This window comes from Stigmatopora argus, chromosome 16 (assembly GCF_051989625.1).
Source record: "Stigmatopora argus isolate UIUO_Sarg chromosome 16, RoL_Sarg_1.0, whole genome shotgun sequence".
Taxonomy (NCBI): Eukaryota; Metazoa; Chordata; class Actinopteri; order Syngnathiformes; family Syngnathidae; genus Stigmatopora; species Stigmatopora argus.
The window spans coordinates 6,612,699-6,639,300 of record NC_135402.1 but is presented as its reverse complement, the minus strand read 5'-3'; the positions used below and the strand labels follow the sequence as shown (position 1 = coordinate 6,639,300).

The following is a 26,602-nucleotide window of genomic DNA, read 5'->3' as shown; positions in this document are numbered from 1 at the left end:
ATTTGTGGATGACACGCACATGTACCATCACTGTTTCTGTTTTATTTTATTTTATTTTTTCATATCAATCTGTTGAAGTTTGCACAAGGGAACTAATGAAATTGCAGTCCGGCTGAAATTGACAGTCTGACAGTCCAGGGCGAATTATGGGAAAGTAGGAAGTTGGACGGATGCACTCGGTATGTTAAGAATGAGGGTGTGAGGAGGATGGTAGCACATGGTAAATAGTTTAGATTGCTAGCATCACATGGAGTTCATCCAAATATTTGTGATACTTCATGATCGTGTGTGTGTGTGTGAGCATGTACTTGTGTGTTAACTTTCAAACAAGGATTCACTCTCGTAATCTGTGAAATGTGAAGTGTTTTTTTCATACATAGTACAAATATGCAGGGATGCTGTCAAACCCACTTTCTCTGCTTCTCATCCTTTTGAGCATTGTCACATTTTGATGTTCAGATTATAGATCAATGTAGTCCATCACTCATCAATGCTTTCACCCAGTTACGCTCCTGGATTTCTGTTGTCAAGTAGAAATAGAAAATAATGTTTTTCCCAGCTTCCTCATAATAAAAGTGTTTAGTATTGCATACCCTTAAGGTGAAGCCCATGTTCCACTGATTTTTGTGATAGCACACTTACAAATATAAGGTATTCGCTCTACTAAAAAAGCCACCTTACATTGTCTGTCATAAAGAATAATTTCGGGCTTCACAAACCTGTTATGTTGTGTTTGCATTAGCCTGCAGTCATTTTAAGCCAAATGGAACCTCCTGCTACTAGTTGTAGTTACTTTTGGAGCAGACAAGCTGTTCAAATCGCTCATCAAGAGAAGCAAATCACTAAAATGTTGTGGACAGATGAGAGTTGGGAGATTGTTAATAATCACATTCAGCTGGAAGACATATTTTGAAGAAATGACCATTTTCTGAGTGCTCAGTCATTTATTTGGAAAAATCAGAGACACATTTTCATGGGTATAGCAATTTGCCTTTGCATACCTGACTTGAAAATGAAAATATACATCACCCCTTTGACCTTGGATACCTTAATTATTCTGAAATTCTTTCTTCTATGACTTTTATTCTCTCTCTCCTGTTTTTCTGTTCTTTCCATCCCCCTCAACATAAAGCTTAAGTCGTACGTACCGTATAGGTCATGAAACACGTTTTTGCAAGTTGTAATTTATTTCCTTAATGGATGCTAGAGTTCTAATTATTCATCTGGAATTGCCACTAAGCCTCTCCTGAAATGCATCTTGGTGAATTTTGCATTTTATAGCGCCTTGTTTTTTTTTTTCCCCCTTCAAGTTTTAATGAGTGTTGTTTTGCATTATGCAGTACCTTCAGGCTTCAATTTGGCATCTGGGAGTGTTGGCTTGACTCCAAAACTGTGGTCACCCAGTGCTTATTACTCATTAAGTCTCGTCACTGGGCCGAGTGGGTCCAGTCTTGCTGGGAGCTGCACTGCTTAGAGAGATGTTGTTGTTGTTGTTTGTCGATGTTCTACTTTTTGAAATGATATAGAAGATCAAAAGGTGAAAGAGTTTTAAAATTCACACCGTATCTTTTATTCATGTCAGAAGACACTCTCCGTATAGTGTACATTAGTAGTACTCCTGTTAATCAAACATGATTATGCAGTGAAGTGGTTTTCTTGAGTTTTTAGGAGTGTTGCACGAATACCAGTTTTTGGCTCGCAATTTTGAGATTTGGCTTTGTTTTATCTGCAGAATGCAACATTATACTGATGCTATGTTTTTGGGGACAAAAAAATGTTTTTTTAAATACATAATTACTGCATATTCTTTAAGACATTTGGTTATAGAACATTAATTTGCTGCCAAACCTCCCATTTCATGGATTGGACATCTACTAGTGATAAACTCATTAAAAATTACAGCATGTGATGATTGGATGCCATAAAATTGGACGTCTATGAGCATTAAAGGAAAAGGATAAGTTAAGTGATGTTTTTTCTTTAATGGTGGTCTGTGTAGGTGGTGGCCATCTTGGGTGGCGTGACCAACAGTGGGAAACCATATCTCCAAAATCAATTAAATATGAAACAAATTCTAATTAGTTTTCAGTATAATTAAACAGAACAAAATGAAAACGGCTCTACATGAAAGAATATAAAATTGTAAAAACGTAAAATGTTCTTATGGTATGTCGAGCTGAGAGAGAGATTATAAATACATTACTAATAAGCAGGTTGTAGTTTTCTTTTGTTGGTGGTAAGGATGTGATGCCCATTGTATGTGTTACACAATACATTATGCTACTGGTTGATGTTGGTTCCTATGCACACCCCCAAACTGTTGTTGGGCAACCGTGAGAACTTTGCTGTGTGCACTGAATACTGAGAAGTACCTTACACAGCCTCACTTCACAAAGTTGAATGTGGGACAGGAAGAAAGGAATACTGTGTGAATACTGTGCGACTCTTTAAGACAGTTCGCTTTGGACCACATGTACGATTTGTCGTATGTCAATGAACCTGCATCTCTCCCAGTCGAAAGTGCTTACCAAATGAATTTCCACAAAAGTGAAGAGTGACATAACAGTTAGGAGTCACACACAGCGCACTTGAAAGTGTAGCTATATGAGGGTCTCTATATTAGATTCAACACAGGCTAACTGACTGAGTGCATTTTACATTTTATTGTAGTTTTGTAGTAATAATTGTTTCTTGTTCTTGCATTTTGGTGGTTATTTGGTATTATATTATGAATTATAAGAAGTTGCACATTTGGCATCAATCAGTTAAGAAAATGTTTGAGTACATATTAATGACAAAAGAATGTTCTCTCACACATTATTTAATTAGCATAACAACTAATAGGCCTGGCCAAGTCAATTAGAATTTCTGTGCATAATAGCAGTAGGACATAGAAAATAGGATGATTTCTGGTGGTTGAGAAGCACTCTTAACAGATGACATGCAAGCTTTCTTATTTTTTTTAAGAACGGGAGCTGCTGGCGTGTCTCATTTGAAATGAATGAGATGCTGCTCATACTTAATGTAACAGTTTCAAAAGAGTTGTTTCATTTGGTGCCTCAAACACAGTAAATAAAGTTACATGTAACACAAATTCATTATGGCTTTCTTCTCACGGACAGCATGGTCATAATAAAAAAAACTCATTTGACCCAATGCACAGTACAATTTTAGAGATTACTATTGTATGACTACCACCACATCCGCTTGGTATAAGATTTATGCAGTAGCAGTATTCACCTCATAATGGGCATGTCGATCTAAAGATGAGACGACAAGAAACCACTAAGTCAACAAAAAAGGGAACTGAGAGCTGTAGCTATGCTCCACCCTACATCATTGCTACCTGCTTATTAAGGTGTGTCAAACCTGCCAACCTGTTGCAGTTATCTGGCTGCATTGAGTCACACCCTGGGGTGGGGTTTCAAACAACTAAATGGGCGGTGCGAACGGGAAACCTATAATCCACATTAATTTCAAATTTATTCCGTTTTTGATCTCACAAAACTTGTTTCTGATTCAAAATTATGAGATAATATTTACATTGATGCATTTCTAAACCACCCTCTATAAAGAAAGAGACATACTTTGATAAGGTTTAGGGGAATCATTCTCATGCCAGTATTCTTCTATTCTGGAATGCTGGAATGACATCGCAAAACACCAAAAATCCCCTTCGTTGTAAAAGGATATGTGACTTAAAATATAATTATGAAGGTAAATATAGGCTAGAGTTTGCCATATTTTTGGTGTGACTGTTCTTCCAATGTTTTTTTATAAGTATATTCAACTAATTTGATTATTATGCCAACTTGCTGTTAAGCAACTTGCAAGACTACAAATGAGTGTTGCAAGAGTAATAATGAGATAAATCAATTTATTATTATTATTATTGTTATCAAATCTCTCCCGCTCAAAATAATACATTCAATAAATGTACAATAATTTTCATAATTCTTAACAATCTTCAGTCTTATTCTCTTGTGTGCTTTTATAGCAACAAGCACAAAATTACACTGATCTTTTTTGGGTTTGATCTCTTGCTCACTTTACTTATTCATTCTGGTCACTGGGGAGGTTGTTGTTAGGGTCATCTCCATGTAAACACACTAGTGTAGCCCACCCACTATGAGAAGCCCCCTGTGTTTTGAGCTCAGTTAGCAAATTAGTTTTAAGTCGTCACGCCGACATGAATTCTTCGCTTGCTCCATTTCTTCTAGTGAGTATTTCCCAACAATTCTTTACAGATACTTATTGGCATATTAGAATTCAAAGACGCTGCGCGGTTAAGCATAGACCATTAATTCTGTGAGTTAAACCCTAATGGCTGACTGTGTTACAGACTGTGTCTCAATGACTGCCGTTACTACCAGGTTTCCAACATCCATGGTGTATATTTAAATAGCAGTATAGGGTTCCTTTTAATTTTTCTGATGAAAAATATTGGTTGTATTTTTAGTGTATTTTGAAAGACTGCCGTATGAGAGATTAGTCCCGGTATACAGCAGAGTCCTATTTAAGAGAAATATTTGTTTAAACGTCTACTGTGTCTTAGCAACGTTTCCCAAAGAAGACTTGGAATATCTGAATTTCTGGCATGAAATGAAACTTGCTTGACAAGATTATATTTTAAATGTTTAAATTTGATCAAAAATATTTAGTTTTTTCCTTGAATTGAAACTTTATTCTATTCTAACACACGTAAGTATTCCACAATTTGACAAGATACCATAAACCTCTATTAAGTGCATTTTAATAGACATCGTTATTTAAATGTGTCATAACCATCCAGCCCACTCACGTTATGTTATGAATGCCATCATTCACACTGTGTGCTGGGAATTAATTACCATCTGTAAGTCTTATATACTGTGTATAATAATTATCTTCCTGTTTCAGATGCATCTTCTCTATATAGGTAGACAGACTACCGTAGTTAATGTTAGTTATGTATTCAATGGTCAGATTAATTAGACCTTCTTGGATAGGCATTACATATATGCTATAAAAGTGTGGACATATATCTATAATCATTAATGTACAATATTGATTTTTTTTAAAAATATTTTATGTACTCGGTCTTTAATGTTTTGTAATTACGAATCCACCAGAGAGAACTCATACAATATAGTGTACATGTATTGTATCGTTGGTAGCACATTCTCTCCAACAATAATAAATTCAAAATAGTTTTTTTTGGAGGAAGGTATCCACCACAAAAGGATACAGTTCATATCTTCATGAAATGGAACAGTAATGCAAAAATTTGTTTTCTAGGACACCAGAAATAGTTCAATACTTAAGATATTTAATGAATGTTTTAATATAATTATTTTTCGTAGGGTGCAGTGTACCAAAAAAACAGAAGGCTCTTCCCAGCTTCTCTGAGTAAACTACGGCAGCTTATAGAGGAGAAAATTCAAATTGTATATTCTGACATCACAGAGGACCAGCAGGTAATTTAGTTTATTATTATACTACACTCAACTGTAAAATCATTGCCAGTGCCACATGTCTTAACTGCCTTTGTTTACTTACTCACATTTACTAGTTGTTGGCGGCAAGATATCAAATACACTGAGAGATGTAAAACTCAAATTGATACTGAAATTTAATCTGGCACCAATTGGGCACATGCCATTTTAACCAAAAGTGCTCCTTGTGAAAAGAGATAGTAATGTGTGATGGGATAATGTCAACGGAAGGTTTGGGATGTTTTAAGATTTGCTTGAATTACACCTGGGACAACTTGAGAGGCATTTGAACATAGCGATACATTCGTTCATTCTAGTGGAAAACATTTCACCAGTGTAACATTTTGTGAGCAACCTGTTGGTTTCTTTAACAAACCGTGACATTTATGTGAAAACAATGTATCCATTCTTGGCGGGATCTATTATGGTAGAAAGTATCACAATGTATAACCACCCCTAGTTTAAAAGTAACGACAAATGTTACAAACTTAATCAATTTCAGTCTGAGATTCTTTTTTGAAAGACAGTCATGTCTGAGCACATGACTCACAGACATTGAGCGTGATCAGCATGTTCTGCCAGGGTGACTCATCCATCCAGTCTGCTGTCTCTCAGTCGACAGCAGCCATCGAATGGCTCCGTCACTGCGATGAGCTCAGACACGCCCACATTACCTCCACCAAGTTGCATCCTCCCACACCGTGTCCTTGTATGTCACGGCTACTCTGTGGGCTCAGTGAGCACCTCCTCATGCCTCCCCTCCTCAGTGTGTTTGGCCTGTCTCTCCTCCTTTCTCTTTCAGCAAGTTTCGCTTGTACTCATCATGTTGCATCACGTCCACAAGCTGACAGATTTGTCAGATACAATGTTGCGATTTTCTTGTTCTGTGGACCATTGTATAATTTGCACATGTTTCAGGTGTTTCCCTTTACAAGTTTTATTTTTTTCAGGGAGGTGCAAAATAACAATTAACAATAACACCAGTCTGCCCAACCTCCAGCTACTAATAAGGATTTTCCTCATTCTCTCACATCTAAATGCAAGTTTTAACTACTTCAGAACATAACTTAAGTGCACTACAGTAAAATTGAAGATAATGTAAACTGTAACTTTGTTTAAAATTAATATATAAATAAAATAATTTAGCTATAATAAGTCCATATTATTCGTCTATATTGCACATTAAAATGAACTATAATTTTAAGTTGCAGAAAACACATGTTCAGTAGCACCAATGAGAACTATCCATGATGTATATCTGACATTAGTAGATTGTTTTTTTCCCGAAGCACCATACTGGATCTTTCCGGTTCCAAATGTTTTACTGATATGGAGTACTTGACTATTCCGGCATTGAAGTAAATTCATGGACCAAATAAGCACCACCTTATATTTTAATGTGGAGTGCATGTGGATTGTCTTAATGTTTCTTTTTTTTAATATGTATTGAAATTGCAAATCCCATAGCTTTTAACATTGAAAAATTGCAGGCTAAAACAATTGAAAGCCTGCTGACAAACTTGCTAACAAAACCAATGATTGCTGAATAGTGAAAATCTGCCTGAATAATAAGTTTAGGTTCTATTTTTCAGATTTAACTCCTTAATTTTTAGCCAGCCCATAGTGTACACAAACAGATGATTATATTTTTGTTTTTGTTTCAGGGAGTGGCGTTTGCAGAGGACAGTGGAGGAGGACTGTGGAAGTTTGCTGTCTTGAGTAAAGAGTTGACCTCTCACCTGCAGCAGCTGCAGACAGAGACTGAACACGAGCTCGACAACATTCAAACGCAGTAAGTACACAACTATTGCTTAGTACTGAATATTAAAAAACAAACAAATGTGTTTTGTAAGATATCCTTACCTGTAGTTTTCAACTACCAAATATTCAGGTATATCGTTTTTTTAGATGCCTCTGTAGGTTCTCAGTTGTTCAAGTCTACAAAATGTAACAATAGGGTGTTGATGTTGCCCAGTGTCGCTAGTGAAATGAGCGGCTTGCATACTAATCAGTTGTTCAATGGTGTGGCAAAATGACTTGGTAATGCCACGCTTCCTTTTAAATGGGAGGGTCTTTGGGAGAAAAGATGGTAGGACAGCTGGAGGATGCCTTAAACTTCTTCTGTTTGGAGACTGATTTTCTAATGTGTCATAGAGTAGATGGCTTATCGTATCAAACCATTAGTCCTTTATAATTTTGGAATTGTATTCCTCTATGATTTTCACTTCTTGAGGTGAAATTGGGTGAGACAAAGCCGCCCGACAATGCTGAGACATGCACTTGTGTAACAGCTGCTTTGTGCCCATTGCAGAGGTCACTGCAATCATCACCACACTGAATTGCATTGACAGATTGCTATATTTGCTTTTCTGGATTTTGTTCTTGGGCTGAATCAGCTTTTGTCTGAGGGTGTTAATGGTTTTGAAATACACAAACCAGTAAACCAAGAGGTTCCCAATCATCCCTCTGCTTGATAAGTTTATTATTAGTAGAAGTCCAATCTATTTGAACTGTGAGGGTGGTTGTGAAGGAATACAGTTTGAATTAAAAATATGAAATTAGTTTATCACAATGCATTTGAACCAGAAAGGCAAGCAGTGAAAGCCGCCATCCCTTCAGGTTCAAATGGATTGGACATCTAGCCCAAGCCAATGAATTAACAACATGGAAAATATCATACGTTACAATCAGGAGTAGTGCAAAATCAAATAAAAAACAAACAAATAGCTGCGTGGCGATCCGTTTGCAATTAAATATTGTATCCCGATACTTTGGACAACCATGGTTTGTATACTCAAATTTAATAAGATAATTCATGATGCGAGTCCTTTATGTTCATCTTCTGTTATCAGTGGTGGAGAATTCTCTGTATTTAATTTTTCTGAGTAGAGACCTCAAAGTGCATGTCTTTCACTCCATATACAGCAACATGTCCTATTTGATGTGTTCCCAAATGAAAGGTGTAACTGTCCACAAAGGTAGTGTTCAGTAAACATATCTACTTTGCGTACTTTTATCTTAAACTAATATGTCAAACATAAGCCTGGGATTAATACTTCCAAAGCAGTTTTGTGTTTTTTCTCCGCTCTTTTTTCATGCCTACAGTATATTAGCCACAATGACCGCATCCCACAGCCATGTTTTCATTTGTAGATATCCTTTCTTACATTGGAATAATGATTACCACTTTTGAATATAATTCTGAAAAAGTGTATGGGAGATCTTCGACTGTAAAAGTTTTTTACAATGGAAAACATTACTGCTTCATTTTAAAGCCTAGATTGTTTTCTTAAAGACGAGGGTGTATTATTGAGTGTTTTGTCTGAACCTGTTAGTCGGAGGCAGCTCATTGCGGGTTTGTTAGGTTTCGTCACACGGCTGAAACGTAACTGGGGAAGTTCCTTTGTATCTCGTAAGCACAGCCGGTCTAAGCCTCTACTGGAAAACTCTGCCCGATCCTGTGGTTTAAGCACATTTTGTCTACTTACCAGTGTTTGAATCGTGGGGGGAAAAAGTAATGTGGCCTAAATTCAGTTCTGCCTTGTCATTCTTTGCAGACCCAACATTTTGTTTTACATAAACTGTTGCCAAATGTTGAAATCGAATGGGCTTGACATTTATCCTGGGTTATTAATTTATTTGTATTTAACAGCAATGTGTTCATTACATTTTAATGCTACTTTTAATATTGGAATGTACATTGATGCTTTTGAATTGGTGAAGTTGTGTAGTTTTGTTAGTTTCTTTATTATAGTTGTTGTACGTTGTATGATGAGTATCTTAATTGCAGGAGAATTTAATTACAGGCTATATAATCCCATCTCGCAATACATTCAATTCAACCGAATGATCAAATTTCCATACTCCATTCTCTATGTTTTCAAATAAATGTACTTTCTCATCTGTTATGCTAATGAGAATGGAATTGGAGCGCATGTATTTGGAATAGAAAATGTTAATCTGAGGGGTAAAAATAAAAATAATTAAAACGTTCACTAACTCTTTCAAAGCATTGAAACAGCATGAATCAATCCACAAAAAATCCTTAAATCCAAGTCTAAGATGTCTATTGACTTGGTTCTCTCGCACTGGTCTAAGTTTAAGTGGTGTACAAAATTATGGTCAATAATGTTAATTTAAATGATTTATTTTCTGTTTCACTGACTTTTTTTAAATTATTTAAACTCTTCATCAATACAAATTTAAGCTTGTTTATATGATTTTTTTGTTGTAGGGTTTAAGTGCACTTGGATCTTAGTCTTGACTATTTAAGTGGCAGCAATTTGGATATTCCACGTTAATTTCAATGTTCAATGATAGATATAAGATGAAATACCTCTTATGATTTTTTTTTTTTTTAATTTGTGAACTGTACTTTTAAACTACTTCACTTAGGATCATTGATGTGGCATCAAAGTCTTTAAAGCCACATTTACTTAACTTTTTCACTTGTGAATGTGAATCCTCCTGTGTTAGTTGGTGATATGCGCCTCACCCTCTCTCAGTGCGCCTGCCATGACAGGTACTTTGGCAGAACAACACTTAAATAAGACCTTGAGAGACATAGCTGGCTAAAACATAGCTGCGGATTTAAGGTGTGCCGACAAAGCCTGCCGATCTGACTCACAAAGTCTTATGACACACTTCCAGGAAATCTTTTAATGTCCCTGGAATTCTGGCATTTTACCCTAACCCACGATTGCGCCGTTATCCTAGTTAGCTCGAAGACAACATAAGACTAGACGCTGTCCAATGAAAAACATTTAACAGTACTTCCAAATGTTGTTTTCTTTTCTTTTTATTAAAAAAAACAAGTCAACACATATGTTTTTGTTTTGTTTGGTTTAAAATAAAATGTAGTCTTATTGTTTATAGGGTGATACTCTTTATACATTTATTTGCATTCATTTTCCAGGGTTTTCTTTTGCATTTAAAAATGAATTTGTCATGAATGGCAACACCAAACGTGGTTCTTGATTGGATTTGGCTTTGTGTCACACTTGGAAAAGAATCTTAGTACACTTGTGTCATGAGTGTAATCCTTTGACTTCGTCCCATTCAACACATTTGATAAGTCACTATATTCCGTTTCTTACATTTACTTGAAACTTGTAAGAACATAATCCCAACCAAGCTTTATTATGTGCTATTTTTGTTGTTGCACCTAACATTGGTGGTTGTTAAAAGTGCAAGAATTACCACTGAATAGAAGTAGATGAAAAACTAGTCTAGAAATTAGAGGAATGATGTGAGCAGCAATTTCCTGTAGCCACATCATGTGTGGCATTTACTGCAACAATTTTGGCTCACACTCAATCAAGACACACCTTTGAAAAACTGCCAACAAAAATTAACAACCTCAAATACCTTCCTATCAAGGTATGTAATGGCAAGAAACATATCAATAAATGAACTGTTTCCACACAATGTACTTTTTCCTAAAACTGACACACACAGATGTAAAATATAAATACCTAAAAATATCATCTTTATCTGATTTGCTCATTAGTTTTTAAATGCATTGTCATGATTTGTTTTTCCTTCACTATTGCACTGCACATCAATATACATTTTAAGTACTATACGTAATGTACACATTACAACCATATAGGGAAAAACAATTCATGCGACAGGCTGCAAATGGTAAGAGAGGCTGACAATAGTGCATAAAATCAAGAAATAAACAACTCCCCCATATTTTTCACCTGCAATTATGGTGTGTTTGTCACATACGTTCATATAATTATGAGCCCCATTTACAAAAGCACCTAATCAGAACACACTGACAGCTGGTAGAGAGAGTGTGCACGTGCCTGTGTACGTGCATTTCACGTGCGATTGACACATTGTTTCACCATGTGGCATATGCCTGTGTTTTTTCTGTTAACGTAACTGTGTATATAATCACACTCGAAACTACACACTCACATTTCACGTGCGCACGGACAGGCTCGGACACATACATCCATCCACACCTGCTCTTCGGTGTTAAGTGTGGTACCTTTCATTTGGTTTATGGTCCCCTCCTCATGCTTAACACATCTATTTTTTTTCATAAAGTTTTGCAACAGTTAATATCTGCTTTGTTTGAAAGTTGAAAGTTCTCATGTTTAATACACCTCCTTGGCAACTTAATTGATAGCACCGCTGAGTGTGTTTGTATAATATTTTGTCATCATATGTTGACTATCTGCAGTTTGCACCAAAGCAAATGAGCCACCTCCACTAGTTCACATGCGGTATCTATTTAACACTTCTCAGCTTCTCGTCAACAGCTCGTTTCCGCTCTCTAGCACACCGGCACAGATAATTCAACGCGGTTAATCGTCAATAATGATGTAGATAAAACACTCTTAACACAACATATTTGTATTCATACTAGTGTTGCACCGATACAATACTAGTATCGGCACTGATACTGCAGTAAAATTATGTCATTGGTGTCAGGAAGTACTAAGAAATAATGTGCCAATTCTGCGCAACATGTAGTACTTTTTGAGATCTAATTTACGCAGGTGGATGCAAACTACATAAGTGAATACATTTATTGCTTACGATTCTAGAAACTATTTTAACTGTATAAAACATATAGCTTGTCTTTTTTACTTAACAATTTCAATTACATCACCAAATGTTGTGGATAATATTCAAGGCAGTAAAATACTATTGCAATTGGGTTAGTTGAGATCTGTTTTTTCTTTAAACATCTTTTACCTGTATGCCATCAGACGACTGCAGATTGATAACCGACTGCAGCAGCTGACGTCGGAGTTGTCTGTTCTGCGAGAAGAGAAGAAACAAAAATTGCAAGAATTCACAAGTGTCACCACCCTTCAGACATCGACTGTGAGTGAGTGTGACTGAGATTGAAATTTCCAGAAGTTGATCACTGATGCACTGATAATCTCATAATATATTATTTTGTGTGAGCAAGTTGAGTTGTAACACACATTCCAGCTATCTTTGACATGTTGGTGAGAATAAGGATCAGAATTTGTTATAAACACTCAGGAGAGGAGATTGTAAAACTTATAGTACAGCTCTAATAATACTGCTGTCCCCTATCTTTCCTCCCAGTTGCAGTTGAGGACTTGTCAGGAACTTCAGGCCTCTATTGCCGAGTGCCTGGTCCAGTCAGAGAGGCTTGTGTTCCAGAAGGAGGCATTGAGCGCGCTACATAACCTTCTGACGCAAGACTTGAACAGATACCAAGAAGAGATTCAGAGACTAAAATCTTTCACGCAAAGAACAGTCAAAAACAGGTATACTATACAATTGGATTGGATTGGATTGGATAACTTTATTCATCCCGTATTCGGGAAATTTCGTTGTCACAGTAGCAAGGGGTATATTATTTATCAATATTCTTTTACACCCTATCTGTCTCGTATACTTTCAGGTCAGAAGAGGAAGGGTCAACTTTCATCAACAGCTCTAGTGGCCAAAGAATGCAAGAAAAGAACGAGCACGACAACATGGTAGGTTAAACTCAACATCTCTCTTGTGAATTTATAGCATTTGTTTGTATTGTCAGTGGTCAAACGCGATGATTATGAGGTAACGCTGAAAATCTCTGTTGTAGTTTTTTTAATGCGTTTTGATAAAATATGATGCCTGAAAATTACAGCAAAAAAAATCAGGTATGTGTGCATGCTTGCAAGTGTTGGTGCAAGTGTGTGTGTGCGTGTGTCTGTTTCTGGCATGGGTCCAGCTGTTGTCAGTCTTTCTTAGACAGTTGGAGTAGATACAGAAGAAACATCTGCCTGCTCATCTGGCTCTGTAAGCCTCACACACAAACAGACACACATTCACAAACGCATTTAGCATTCCTCCCCAAAAACATAACAGATTGACACAGTTGTGACAGGTAACGATGAGAGGGAAAATGGTTTAGATTCCAGTCTTATTATAATGGGAAACCTGTCAAAATGGCAACTACAGATGCTTAAATACGAGGATCCGATAGGCTGAATCCCAATGTGTACAACATGGGGAATCCTACACAGAACACAAAACATATTTAGTAGCCCGAAAACCCAGGAGCACAATTGTGGTAATGTGGACTCATTTTAGAAGGTGAAAGTTTAACTTTCGTGGTTTCGCCCTGGATTTACAAATCTTTCAACTATTTTATACAAACAATCAGCAAACAAACTGCATCAACTTTGGGAAACAAAACAATATGACCTGTTGCTAAGAATATATCAAGGAAATAATATTGCTCTAATTATGCATTGTTCATTTGTCCTTATTTTACATTGTCTTCCTATCCTGGTTTAAATGTAATATATGACTTAGTAAACTACAGTTTTCAGGCTAGATGGAATGACTCCTGAGAGAAATAAAAACAACCCCCCAAAATTAATATGGGTCATTTTAAATAAGGCATGATTTGTCTTGTTGCTCTTCTTAATGAAATACCTAAATAACTGGATCACAATTTCACTAATAATAATGACGGCATGCCGTTCAGTTGAGCGAGAATGACAACTCTGGACTTTCATACTTTCACTCTCATGCTTGGTTATACTAATCGAGATGAGCTGGTGCACTCCTAAAAGAGATTTTGTAACCTTTTCATGAGATTATTTGGCCCTAATCTGTCAGAAAATGAGCCAAGACTCATGTAATCAGACATCACTATGATTACATAACAATCCAATGATTTCAATTATTTAAAGGTTTGGAAATTTCAATGTCAGCGATATCCATCCTGGATTTATGTACTTAAATTGAACCACCCATGTACAGTAGCAGACTACACCTACATTCTTTTGTACATGGTGAATATTTTAATTCTATCTAAATAATTAGGTATATGTATGTCATATTACAGTTAAAGTAAAGGTAAAAAGGGAATTTTATATTCAACACTGCATCGTGCTTTCAATTGATATTTCCATACATTAACATTTCCTAATTTTAACTGTGATATTCTCCACTTCACATTAATTAAATAAATCCTTACTCAAATTATCCCCATTTATCCTATCATTAAGAGAGCTATCTCATTAAATAGGCTTATAGTAAAATGGTTTTAATCCAATGATATGTAGGATCATTTGTATTATTCCCACTTAGGATAAAGAGATATGCAGGATTTAGTCAGATTTCAACCCAAATAGTAGTAAATAACACTGATGTGGAGTTCATTATCAGAGTAAAAAAATGTTTTGATCATAAAATGTGCACATTTAAACACATAAACAAAAATGTGCCATGTTCATATGAACTTGAAGTGGCATTTAATAAAATGCCATGCAGTTAAATGGTGATAAATTATATCTTATTTCATGGTGTGTATTTCAAATAATAATGCACAAAGCCGAAAAAGGTACAATTCATATAATTTCCATGACTTGATGTGTTTTGATGAATAAAGCAGTCAGGTGGCAGCAAACCCCAAAATAATGAAAAGTTCACTGAGCCACAGATGGATGGGTCCCTGACAGGTGATCAAATTGACTGTTCCTAACTTAATTTTTCTTTTTTATAGTTCCTATTGTCTTTGTGCAGATGACTTTAATCTCTCTGTGATTGCCTCGTAAACAAAGTCGTCCACCGTAAGAAATTTCGGCAAACATCCCCGTCGCTTTCGGTACCTAATCAAATTTGACTCGCTGTAATCACGGCTGGTAGGACATGAGGACGGAACATGCAGTTGACAGGGCACGCCACCAGTTCAAACACTAACATCGCGTCTTGGATTCATCACAGCCTGGCTGTGTTGGAATAATAGCTTTCTCATAACTAGATGCACTATGGCAAATCTGGGATTGAAAAAGTAAACAAATACATCTAACCCCCCGGCCCCTTACACAAACACAAACAAAATGCCCTTTAGAATATTGCCATGCATTAAGAATTTGCAAAAGATAGTTTTTCTCATATGCTTAGGTGGGTTTTGTCCTAGTGCTTGACTTCCTTTTCCACACATTTTCATTGAATAGATGACATGAGATGTCATTAATGGAGAAAAGACATATGCACTCTCAAACAAGGAACATCCTCTCTACAATCAAAACGTCCTTGATCATATCAAAATGAGTGCTTGGTTTAAAAGGCTGAAAATAATAACATTAAAATAATCAGCTTCAAGCTAATCCTTTTTCATCCTGTAAACATGATAATACTGTAGTGATCAGCAGTGATCCCAAAGCCCGGATACCCTTTTTACCTCCGGCTTCAGTCCACCCAGAGCTTCCCCGGCCTCGGCTCACTGTCCCACGGGGGAAACGTCCAGGCGAGTCCCTGGATTAAGGCCACACGATGCTTTAAACCCTTGGACTCCTGCCACTTAATTTCTCTAAGTGGCATTGGCCTTGTCGTCATGATTGTTAATTAAAGTTGGATTTAGTCAAGTGGTCGGTCGAAAAGCAGTGGAAAACGTTGCCATTTTCATTTTTCTTGTCTCTTTTGAGTTATTAAGTTAAGTGGACTTTGGAGTCTACCTCTTTTATCGAATTATTTCCGGGAGAGACAGCATGGTGTTTGTTTCGCTGTGAGATGTTTTTAGATGAGCGAGCAGATGTTGCCGTTTCTCAAGAGGGATTTGTGTCAGGATTAGAACACACATACACACAGTCTGGGCTTCGTGGCATCAGGAATATTATGCATTTTTAAACAAACAACCGTATAGATAGAACGGATAAGATGGAGCTTCCGGTTAAGAAAAGTGCCTCTTATAGCGTATAGTATGTCTTTCCTATGTTTGATGGATACATCTTTTAGAATATTTTTTTTGAATTTGGGTGTGAAAATATATTGATATGGAAATATACTGCAGTACTTTGTCGATATATTGTCATTCAATTGATTTTGACTGAGAGGAGGGGAAGAAAGATACGATGGTCATCGTATGAAATTCAGATAAGACAAAGTTAGGAATTTCAAATCCAAAACTGCCATAAACAATGATTTTATTGTTTTATGCTCACACATTGAGCCAAAACAAATATAACCCTCCTTGTGAAAACTGATTTACTGTCATGGCATGCACTTCTACGTTAGTTTAGTGTGTGTACGAATCGGCTTTAACGTTGTTTTGGCGCGTTGTTATTGTCCCCCAACTGTTTCAGCACGCACCTGAACGTTTTCCATCCCAATCGCCACTTAGTCCAAAGCAGACAGCCAACAAAGAAGCTGAAAAAAACTGGAGAGGCAGTCAAAGGAAAGCAGGCCTCTCAAATCTGAAGCGAGCCGGCAGCGTCAAGGACCTTATCAGTAAATTCTCTGGTCCAGGGAGTGACTTATATCTCGAGTCTTCTCCGGGGCTTTATTCAGGAGCAGGAAGAGCTCAAAAGTTCACTTCCTCTGAGACACTCCTGTCTTCTAAATCCAAGCTGAGTCCGACTGTTATCAGTCGAGACGACTGTATGCTACCAAGCATCAATGTGACGCCTCCATTCTCGGTGGAAATTAAGCAAGCTGCTGGATCTGCTCAGAAGGACTCTGGAGTTAGCCAGATAACTGCAAGTGTTGATTGTCCAGTAGCAAACAGCAGTCACAAGACAGATTCAAACAAAACAACTGACTCTGGTAGAGATTCGGTGGCTGACTCTGGCATGGAATCGGTAAGCGCAACAATGACAAACGTCTTCTGTGTGAAGATGAAGTGACAGCATGACACTGCATGTTCTTGAAATGCATGATTTAAATGAAAAAAGTCTATACAAATTGAATTCATGGAATCCCAGCATGTTCTCAATATTCATACTGATCAAATAGCCTTCGAACCCACCTTTCCTCAACATCGTTTTTCCTGTAGATCTTTGTCTTTGCTGTAGATGAGCTAAAAACAACAATTTTGCTGCATGATCTGATCTAGTAAAATGAATTTTGTCTCTCTTTTTTATTTTTTTTATCCTTGTTATGAAGCAGTGACTTATTTTGTCTTAAAGGCAAATAACATATCTTCTTTTCCAAAGGCTTATAAGTTTTCTTCATGCTTGTTCAGACTCAGACGCAATTTGGTTTTGGTTTAAGATCCCTTTTATCACAATAAGAATGCAATTCTCAATTCCATTGACCTTTTACACACACAATGATCCAAAAGCCATAAAGCAAGATTAAGTCATTACTCTTCAGGGTGCAAACTAAGTTGCAAAACCTTTTTATTTTTATGTGTATATTTCTGTATTTAAATCTGTTTTTCCCCCAATAAACAGCCAAAAGTGTTTTGATTTTCTGGTAAAATTTTCAGGATGAACCATAAATGGACAATTACTTTTCCAAAAAGTGAATATAACCATTTCTGCTTTTGTTACAATTTGGAAAGGATCACAACAGTATAGAATTGTGTACAATTAAATAAGACTCAGTGCAAGTTTATTTATTTTCAATTTTTGCATCATGCAAATCCAATTGTTTTTTGTGAATTTTTTAATTTTGCACCATGTTGTCAGCTATGCAAAACCACTGAACAGCAGCTAGACAAATACATTTGAATTCAGTGAATTTTATACATTTAATCACAGTAACTTATAAAGATTAAATTGTATTTAATGGAAGCATCCTGAAAGTTCAACCAAAGGAAAAATATCTATTCATGTGTAATTCCTCACTCCTTGCAATGAACTATAGAAGCACTTGAATTAACTTTTTAAGCAAATGTTCAATCATTATCTTGCTTATTTGTCTGATGAAAAAAAAATATTGTCATGGTTTCTGGGAAAAGAAATGGCTGATTCAAGCATGCATATATGGTAAATTTAAAGGTGCATGTTAGCAAAGTGTCTAATCTAGTAATATGTCACTACTAGTGGTAATATAATTCTACTAGGCATGAAAATATAAACATTGATTTAATGCGACTGCTTTTTATACACAAAAATTGGTAAATTGCTTTTGCCAATGTATTATAACAAATATTTTATTTTCAGGAGCCTGAAACTGAATCAAACAAGCAGTCGGACAGCCTTTCAGAAGAGGAGCCCACCACTCCCCGAGCCGCGCTACCGAACCCCAAATATCAGCTGTTCCTCAACAATGATCTGAAGGCCAATGGCTTGAGTAGCAAGAATGCAGATGGCCAAGGAGGCGGTGGGTCACCGGGGGAGAACGGCCCCATTTTGTCCCGGTGGGAGACCACTCGGTCGGGGCCCAACAGTTTCCAAGGGTCCATGGAGTCAATCGCCTCGCGGGACTTGGAAAGTGATCGGGTGCGTGGGAATGTTGAATGCCTTCCATTCTGTGTTTGTACGATTTGCAGGGTCTTCGTTTTATTCATAGTGGAATCAATACATTGCTTTAGGATTATGGAATCGGAGTAGCAATACAAGTTGCTTGGGAGTTTGTCCATATGTTGAGCAGGGTGTATTACTCCTTTCCCTTAAAGTAAACTGGAGTAGCCTCCAAATCCTCCATCCTGAAGACAGGCGGTATAGAAAATGGACCGATGCCTATTGCATTTGTCAAACGATTAGACCAGTCTAACCGACTATCAAATAGTGCCATCTGTTGGTCGAAATACAGATTTTATGTATCCGTTGGCAGTTTCCATACATGAGAATGTTCTACTTTACAATTCTGTATGGCAATGACGACCAATGCTAATCAAAGGAATATCATATAATGTGTATGTTCTTACAGACCTTTTTTCTGGAAAGTCCCCGAGTGTTCAACAGTCCCTACAGCACGAATATCAACGCCTCTGCTGATTATAACCCTTTGTATCGGACAAACGACTTTAAGGTTTGTGGCATTTTAACTTGAAACACATGCTTTCAACAATACAATGTTATCTTATAGTAGAGAAATTGCCGTGAAGCATTTGTAATTGACGGCCAATTTGAGGAGGGCCACCAGTTATTTCCAAGAGTACATGCTGTGCATTATGAGCATATTATTCCTTAGTACTAACAGACACTGTTGACTGTTTTAATACCGTAAGCGGTTTTAGTATCAGGATGGAACACCAGTTTTAAGTACTGCAAAGATAGATGGAGAATTTTGCCATTGAAAATATTCACAAGGACCTCACTTGTCTTCATCCAGAGCGTCAGCGATTTGAACCTGCACACTTCCTTCAGTCGCAGCAACAGTCCTGTGATTATGAGCGGGCCCAACCTCATCCCCCCTCGCACGCGATATACGGCATATGATTCTCTCTCAATGCTGAAGAGAAGGAATGAAATTCCCAACCCGGTATACTTCAGAAGAAATGCTAACCTTGTATTAACTTACTTTGTTTTTATATCATGCGAATACACATCTCCTTTGTGGTAGGTTACATCAACCCACTACAGCATGCGGGCCACCACTCTCGGAGGTGCCAGTAGAAAAGACTTTATTGAGGAACTCACCAAACAGTTGCATAACTGTCAGAAGGTATGACTGGGAATTCAAAAACACATTACATTTTTGCTAGTCAGGTGTCATTTGAGGTCTGTAACTAGATTACATAGCATCAAGTGTGTCTTTCTGTAGCGTAACCAGTTCCTGGAGGCCGAGAGCGTGGAGATGGACAAAGAGAGAAAACAAATCAGGTGATCTCCTCAGTCTCTTTCTCACTAGAGTGTAAATTTTAGTTGCTTATTAACTGTCTCATGATGTCTTAACACCGTGTGCGGTTGTTTGGTCGCCGGTTTTTGCCTTCAGGTTTGAAATGCGGGGTCTACTGGTGAACAACGAAGACCTCTTGAGGACCAACACTCAGCTGGCCAATGAAATGAAGAAAATGAGAGAGCAAATGATAGAGATGGAGAAAACCAATCAGGCTATGGCGGAGACACACAGAGGGATGGAGGTACGCAATGATGAACAATAAATGACCGCCAACTGCTGTGGCTGACTAACGATTGTGTGTGCAGATTGAGGTGAAGCAGGCCCGCGACATGATGGTGGAGGCCAATACTCAGGAGTACGCCTTCAGTTACCTTGAGCAGTCCCTAAAAAACAAAATCCAAGATGCTGAGGTGCACAATATCAACCAACACCCTAAAATACTTTGTGCTGATAGTGCTAGTGTAAATGCAGTAGTAATTCATCATTACATTTTGTGCATCTGCATTTTGTGTGTGCGTGTAGGATAATCTAGAGAAGCAGACCCTGCATTCTCAATCTTTGGCGGAGAAGTTGTGGCTGGCAGAAAGACAGCTGGAAGACCTGGAGGTGGACCAAGACAGCAAAAGCAAAAAGACATCTGAACTCAGCACCACTATTCAAAGACTGGAGACAGAGGTATGATAATAAACAGGTCTAAATCAACGTTAAAATTAGTAAGACTATCATTGACACCGGCTAGATTTGACCCCATATATCACAGATAAATTTTCTATAATGTTTGCAAAGAAACAAGACTCTATGCTAATTGTAGTACTGTTCTTTAATTTCCCAACATACAATACTACATTATTTTTATTTTTAAAGTGCCTTGTGCAAACTATTGAAAAGAGCTGGTAACTTGTTCTCATTTTTTAGTTTTATTCATGGATATGATGCATATGCTTAATAAATCAGTATAATAAAGTTATCTTATAACAAAATAGGGTTGAGCTCATTAAGTCCAACCAGATTTCATAAATGAGGTGCATTTGATTATGAACCGCAATGTCAATTTTTTTTATAAATCTGAACAAAGCGGTTTGAATTTCCTTGGAAATAACATTTTATTTATTCACACATTACATTCAATTCTGGGACATATGTAGCATATCTTATACCTTAAATGCACTTCATACAGTCAGAAGAAATAGACACAACTGGGTTGGCTATTGGTCTGGGAATGGGTATCACAAACATGGTGTCATATTTTTTTCTCTCTTATGACTTGCAATGCTAGGCTCTATGTCATCACTATTATCCTCATCACGCACTCTTTATCACTGTCACTGTCATACATCATTCCACCTTCTACTCGATCAATATCTTCGTTACTGCTTTCTCCGAACAGAAACTCTTGCATTTCTTTCTCACGCAGGTATTTAACTTTTATTTTAGTCATATTTCGGACTACCTACTGCAACTTCATTCCTAGAACTATTCTAGTACACTTATACTTGTGTAGAAGAAAAGAAGTCTGCACCGCTAGTGATTGCAGAGATAAATAAACCAGAATTCTTCACTTGTTAACATGCCTGAGTAAACTAGTCTGTGATAGGATGGCAGTTATGGGTGAAAATGGGCAGAGCCTTAAAATGTTCACTTAAAAAGTACAAATCTTAAGAATATTACTTTACTGTGGTCATGTTCAGTATTTTCCGGACTATAAGTCACGCCTTTTTTTCATAGTTTGGATGGCCCTGCAACTTATGTCTTTTCACTCAGACTGCCAACAGCTTATGTTGTGTTTTTTAGGCTATAGTTATCCAAAATACAATGTTATATTTATAGGTGCATATTTTGCCTGTTGCCTATTTTTCAATTACTTAAACGTATAACGTTGTACTATAACTTATTCTCCAGTGCGGCTTAGGTGTATATATTTTTCCCCCTTTCATTGTGTATTCTTTTGCTAGTGTGAGTTCTATATATATATATTTTCTATTTTATTGTGCATTCTTTGGCTAGTGCGATTTAGTCTCAGGTACCACTTGTAGTCCAAAAAAATACGGTACTTATGCATGTTCATTTCCTGTGCTTTTAAATGTGTGATACCCTTATCTGTGTCATTTGTGTCTCCAGCTGGCTGAGGCGCTGCAGAACTCCACGCAGTCTACAGCAGAGCTGAACCTTCAGCACAAATTGCGCCAGGACGCCCAGCTGAGGATGGAAGAGCTGGAAGAGTCTTTGTTAGAGAAAGAGCAGGAGCTGCAGAGACATCAGGCGCTCATTATTAGGCTGCAAGGAGATGTGAGTCTAACTGTCTAACTACTGGACCTCCTGAAAACCTTCACACCCCTCAAATATAGCTGCACTTGTGTTTGTATGTGGTTTTATATGGCTTGTCCATGTCATGCAGGTGTCTGGAAAGCTTATAGACAAGGAGCAGACATTGGAGGAGGAGATCCAGCTGAGAGAAAGACTCCAGTTGCAATGCAAGCAGGCAGAGAGGACTGTGGATGACCTCCAAATGGAATTGCAGACAGCCATCCAGGCCAAAGATGACCTCACCAAACAACTGAAGCAGGCTCAGGTATTATGATGATTTTTTTGGTGGGAAATAAAAAGACATTAAATGTGTTTTTCATATGAAAAAAATGATCCGCAACTCCATGACTGATCACTCTCAGACCACCCTGTCAAATTTTATTGGGCGTCAATGGGAGTGAAGCATGCTCAGTCAAATTTTGCTTGCTCGCAGTTGCCGAGCAGTTTTTCTACAGTGTGATTAGAAAACATTGTTTACTTTTTCATTTTACCATGTTTACATTCTGTTTCAATCTGATTGAACATTATATTCCTAACGGTTGATCACACTGCTTTCAGAGTGTTTACATGCATGAACTAATGATTCAAAACAGAGATGTCCACTTGAATCAATCAGTCATGCGTGCCAACAGTTTGGGGTTAATAGGGTATTAATTATGTAAATCCTGTTTGGAAATCAAAGTGCTAATTCCATAATCCTAAAAAATTCATCATGTCGCTATTTTTGAAGATACTTAATCTGTCCTATTTCCGCATAACCTCATTGTGTTCCACAGATGAGTCAATTGCCACCTTTTGTTTGGAAAGAAAGTTATTTTTTTGTATTTTACGCGCAGGAAAAAATGATTGACCTAGAGAGTGATGTGGAAGAGCTGCATGATAGTGAGCTGAGGTGGGCTGCCAAGAATAAGAGAGCTATTGACCAGGTACACAAAGTTTTCAGTATTTTTCACATTTATAGTTTAATACCATGCATTGGATATATAACACATGTTCATGTTCACGGTCAAGACTGAGCAGCTGCAGCTGAAGCTCATTCAGGAGAAAGATCTCAATGACCAACTGGAAACGGAAAAGGTCATCATGGAGAGACAGGTGTGTGTGCTTGCGTGAGACGCTATTGGTAGATTTCAGCTCTGTACTTTCCCTTTTGACTTTTTGGACTAGTCAGAAACAAAATAAACAAGCATGAGAGAATTCTAAGCCAGGAAATCTACAGATCTTGAAAAAAGGACAAACAGCAGTCATTTCTAATCATCTCAATCACTGAATCTGAGAATTTTTCACTCACAAACTATATATACTCACTAAAAAGAACACCTTTACTGTGTATTAATGCTGATATGTAAATATCTGTCATTGAAGTATCGTGAACTGCGTCTGGAGATTGATGAACTTCAGAGCAACAAACCTTCAGAGGATGTCCTCTCCAAGACAGAGACTCGCATCAAGGAGCTGGAAAACATGCTGAGAACTGAGGAAAGGTACTCTTACACGTGGCTTCATTCCTCCAAATGTCAGTATATGGCTAGATTAACCCAGTTCCCATCTGTGTTTTTTGCAGGAGCAAAGCCGGTCTCATGAACACCATTAGTAAACTGGAGAGGAGAGTCAACGAGCTTAGCGATCAGATGGAGGAAGAACACAGAATAGCTACTGAACAGAAAGACTTGGTAACCCACACAGACTGTAATGTTCATATAACGGTGACATTATAAAAAGTCCCCTGGATATTTTTTTTCCACTAGGCAATAACATAAAGCACACTGAACTGGAAAAAACAAACTAGTCAAATTGTTTTACACGATCTCATTATAGTTAAATGATTCTTCATTATTATATGTGTGGTTGAGTGAAGCTTTGAAAATTTTTACCTGGCATTTGCACTTTGTGTTTTATGGCTACATGTTTAATTTACGCCATTGGTCATGCAGATGGCACAAAGAATCCGTTCACTGAAGCGTCAGCTGAACGAGGCCGAGGAGGAGGCGAGCAGGAGAGACGCTCAGCTCCGTCACACTCAACGAGAGCTGGCCGACGAACGGGAGTCAAACGGACGACTTCAGAGACAGATGCTCGACCAGCACATGCTCACTAAGTATGCCTCCAAACACAGTTTTTGATGTTTCTTCCCCTGGCCATACATGGACGTATTTTCCGCGCTATAAGGGACAAAATTTGTTTCATATATTAGGAGCACCGGATAATAAGACGCAGTTGTGGTAGTAGTAGTAGTAGTAGTAGTAGTAGTAGGGGATAGTGTTATACACCCAGTAGATGGAGCCGTAGGAGAAGCAGTAGTAGTAGGGGATTGTGTTATACATCCAGTAGATGGAGCTGTATTACTAGTAGTAATAGTAGTAGTGGTTATGGGTTGTGTTATGAATCGACTAGATGGAGCTGTGCTAAAGGGAATTTCTTACAATGATTACTAACCAATATTGATCCATATATAAGGAATATCGGATTGTAAGGCCCACCCCCAGCTTTGGAGGAAAATTAAGTCTTTTACTTGTGTCTTATCGTGCGTAAAATACGGCATATAAAATTGTGATTGTTTGCTCTGTTAGGCGTAAAGAGACTCTGACAATTCGCCAGACTCTCGATAACCTGCGGCTGGACCTCGGTGCTGACGATGAAGATGAACAAGTGCCGCAGCCGCAGCCGCAGGAAGTTAAAGAGGACAAAGTGCCAGAGCAGATCAGCAAGGTCACCCAGGTTTAAAAGTACAATGTTGATGTTTTAAAGAAAAGTAAGGACACGTATTAAAATCAAAACATATGTAGTATCATATTTGATGGGATCCAGTTTGTGTATTCATTTACGGCCAATTCTGTTACCACTTTGCGAGTATTTTTCTTTTCAATCTAAATACAGAAAGCACAGTCACATTGTCACACAGAAAAAGAGGAATTGTACGTAGTGATCAAAACATCGTCAATTGAAAAGACATTGACCAATACTTATTGTAATACCATGAATAATTTCTTTATAGGAACATCTATTTACTAATACTATAATTGAGTAGAAAATATTTACTCTTTGGCGGGAAAAAAAATCAAACAATATTCTCTAAAGGCACTTTATTAGGTACACATGCATATAAGCTGTAAAACAAGCTGCATTGCTCATTTTTAATAGACACTGTCAGGGATGTATTAATGTAACATGTTTATAATTTTGATTATGCCGGTGTCTCTAATTGGGTGGCAAGTGAGCGTTCAATCGATTTATTATCCCCTTGTATGAAGAGATTTTATTTTTATTTTATTTTTTTTCGGTCATCTTTTTATTGTCATTGTAATTAGCACGGAATTGAATCATTGTTAAAAATAGATTACCAGCCAAATATTATTTTTGGAACTATAGAGAATGATCAAATGTATTTATTTCAGTCCTGCCAAACTCATCTGTTCACATATATTTGATTTTTAAATGTGCCCCAACAAGAAGAAACTAAATATTACATCTTTAAATTCATGTTGCTGGACAAAAAGGTTTTAAACTGCGAGTAAATTTTTCATGTGTCACTGTATTGTGTTTTCATCATTTATCCAGGGGAAAAAAGCTCAATATAAAATCATACAAGTTATTCCTTTTGTTTTGTTTTGTAGAGGTTCACAGACAATCGTCATGGAGGGTTATTGAATGCATGTTAACTCATTCAGTGCCATTAATCACTGCCAATGTTCCCAGTTAAAATGGAGTGCCATTGAGGCATGGAATGAGTGATAAAGTTTTTATTATATTGTCGCTGTAAAAAAGTGTGCATGGAGTCACAAGACAACCTTTACAAATCAATTTATACTGAATAACACTTATGCTCAAGTTACATTGCAAAATACTTGTTGGACAACACAGGTTTGTAAATAATGGCAGATGTGCTTCTAGTGCATTGTCTCAGTTATTTTGGTATGGGTGGTGCAGAAATTGAAAAAAAAGACAACTAAATAACTTACCTGGCCCTAAACATCAAAACGCCGATATATAGACGCATAAGAAATACATAGGATTTTAGGAAAAAGGCTTGTATTTCATTTTGGCTATTTTTTGTGTACTTGGATTTGTTGACACATTTCCTCTGGGCTCAGAAAAATAATATATTTTTTAATTTTTTATGCAGTGCAGACCTAAAATTTGGATAAGGTCTGGATGATATTTTGTTTACATCTGCAGGTGTATATGGGCAAAACTGATTATGGGGATGCTGTCATATTTCATTGTTGGTCTTTCTGCATTCTATGAAAAGAAGCAATACTACAGAAATTACATTAACAGATTTATACTGCTGTTTTTGTGTGCTGCTTATGCTGTCCATA

General features: G+C 37.2%; 1 protein-coding gene across 1 annotated transcript; it reads left to right on the top strand.

Annotated features, from left to right (window-relative positions):
• Positions 1-3,711: 3,711 nt before the first annotated feature.
• On the top strand, positions 3,712-25,818 carry LOC144091310 (uncharacterized). The gene is made up of 22 exons (XM_077623535.1): positions 3,712-3,717; positions 5,343-5,456; positions 7,139-7,266; positions 12,203-12,320; positions 12,552-12,736; positions 12,874-12,952; positions 18,356-18,634; positions 19,065-19,166; positions 19,470-19,619; positions 19,701-19,802; positions 19,902-19,960; positions 20,073-20,220; positions 20,285-20,389; positions 20,502-20,654; positions 22,098-22,265; positions 22,375-22,548; positions 23,120-23,209; positions 23,295-23,378; positions 23,649-23,767; positions 23,848-23,956; positions 24,218-24,381; positions 24,854-25,818. Exons 1-22 carry the CDS (start codon positions 3,712-3,714, stop codon positions 25,005-25,007), a joined length of 2,790 nt encoding a protein of 929 aa, XP_077479661.1. The 3' UTR covers positions 25,008-25,818.
• Positions 25,819-26,602: the final 784 nt, after the last annotated feature.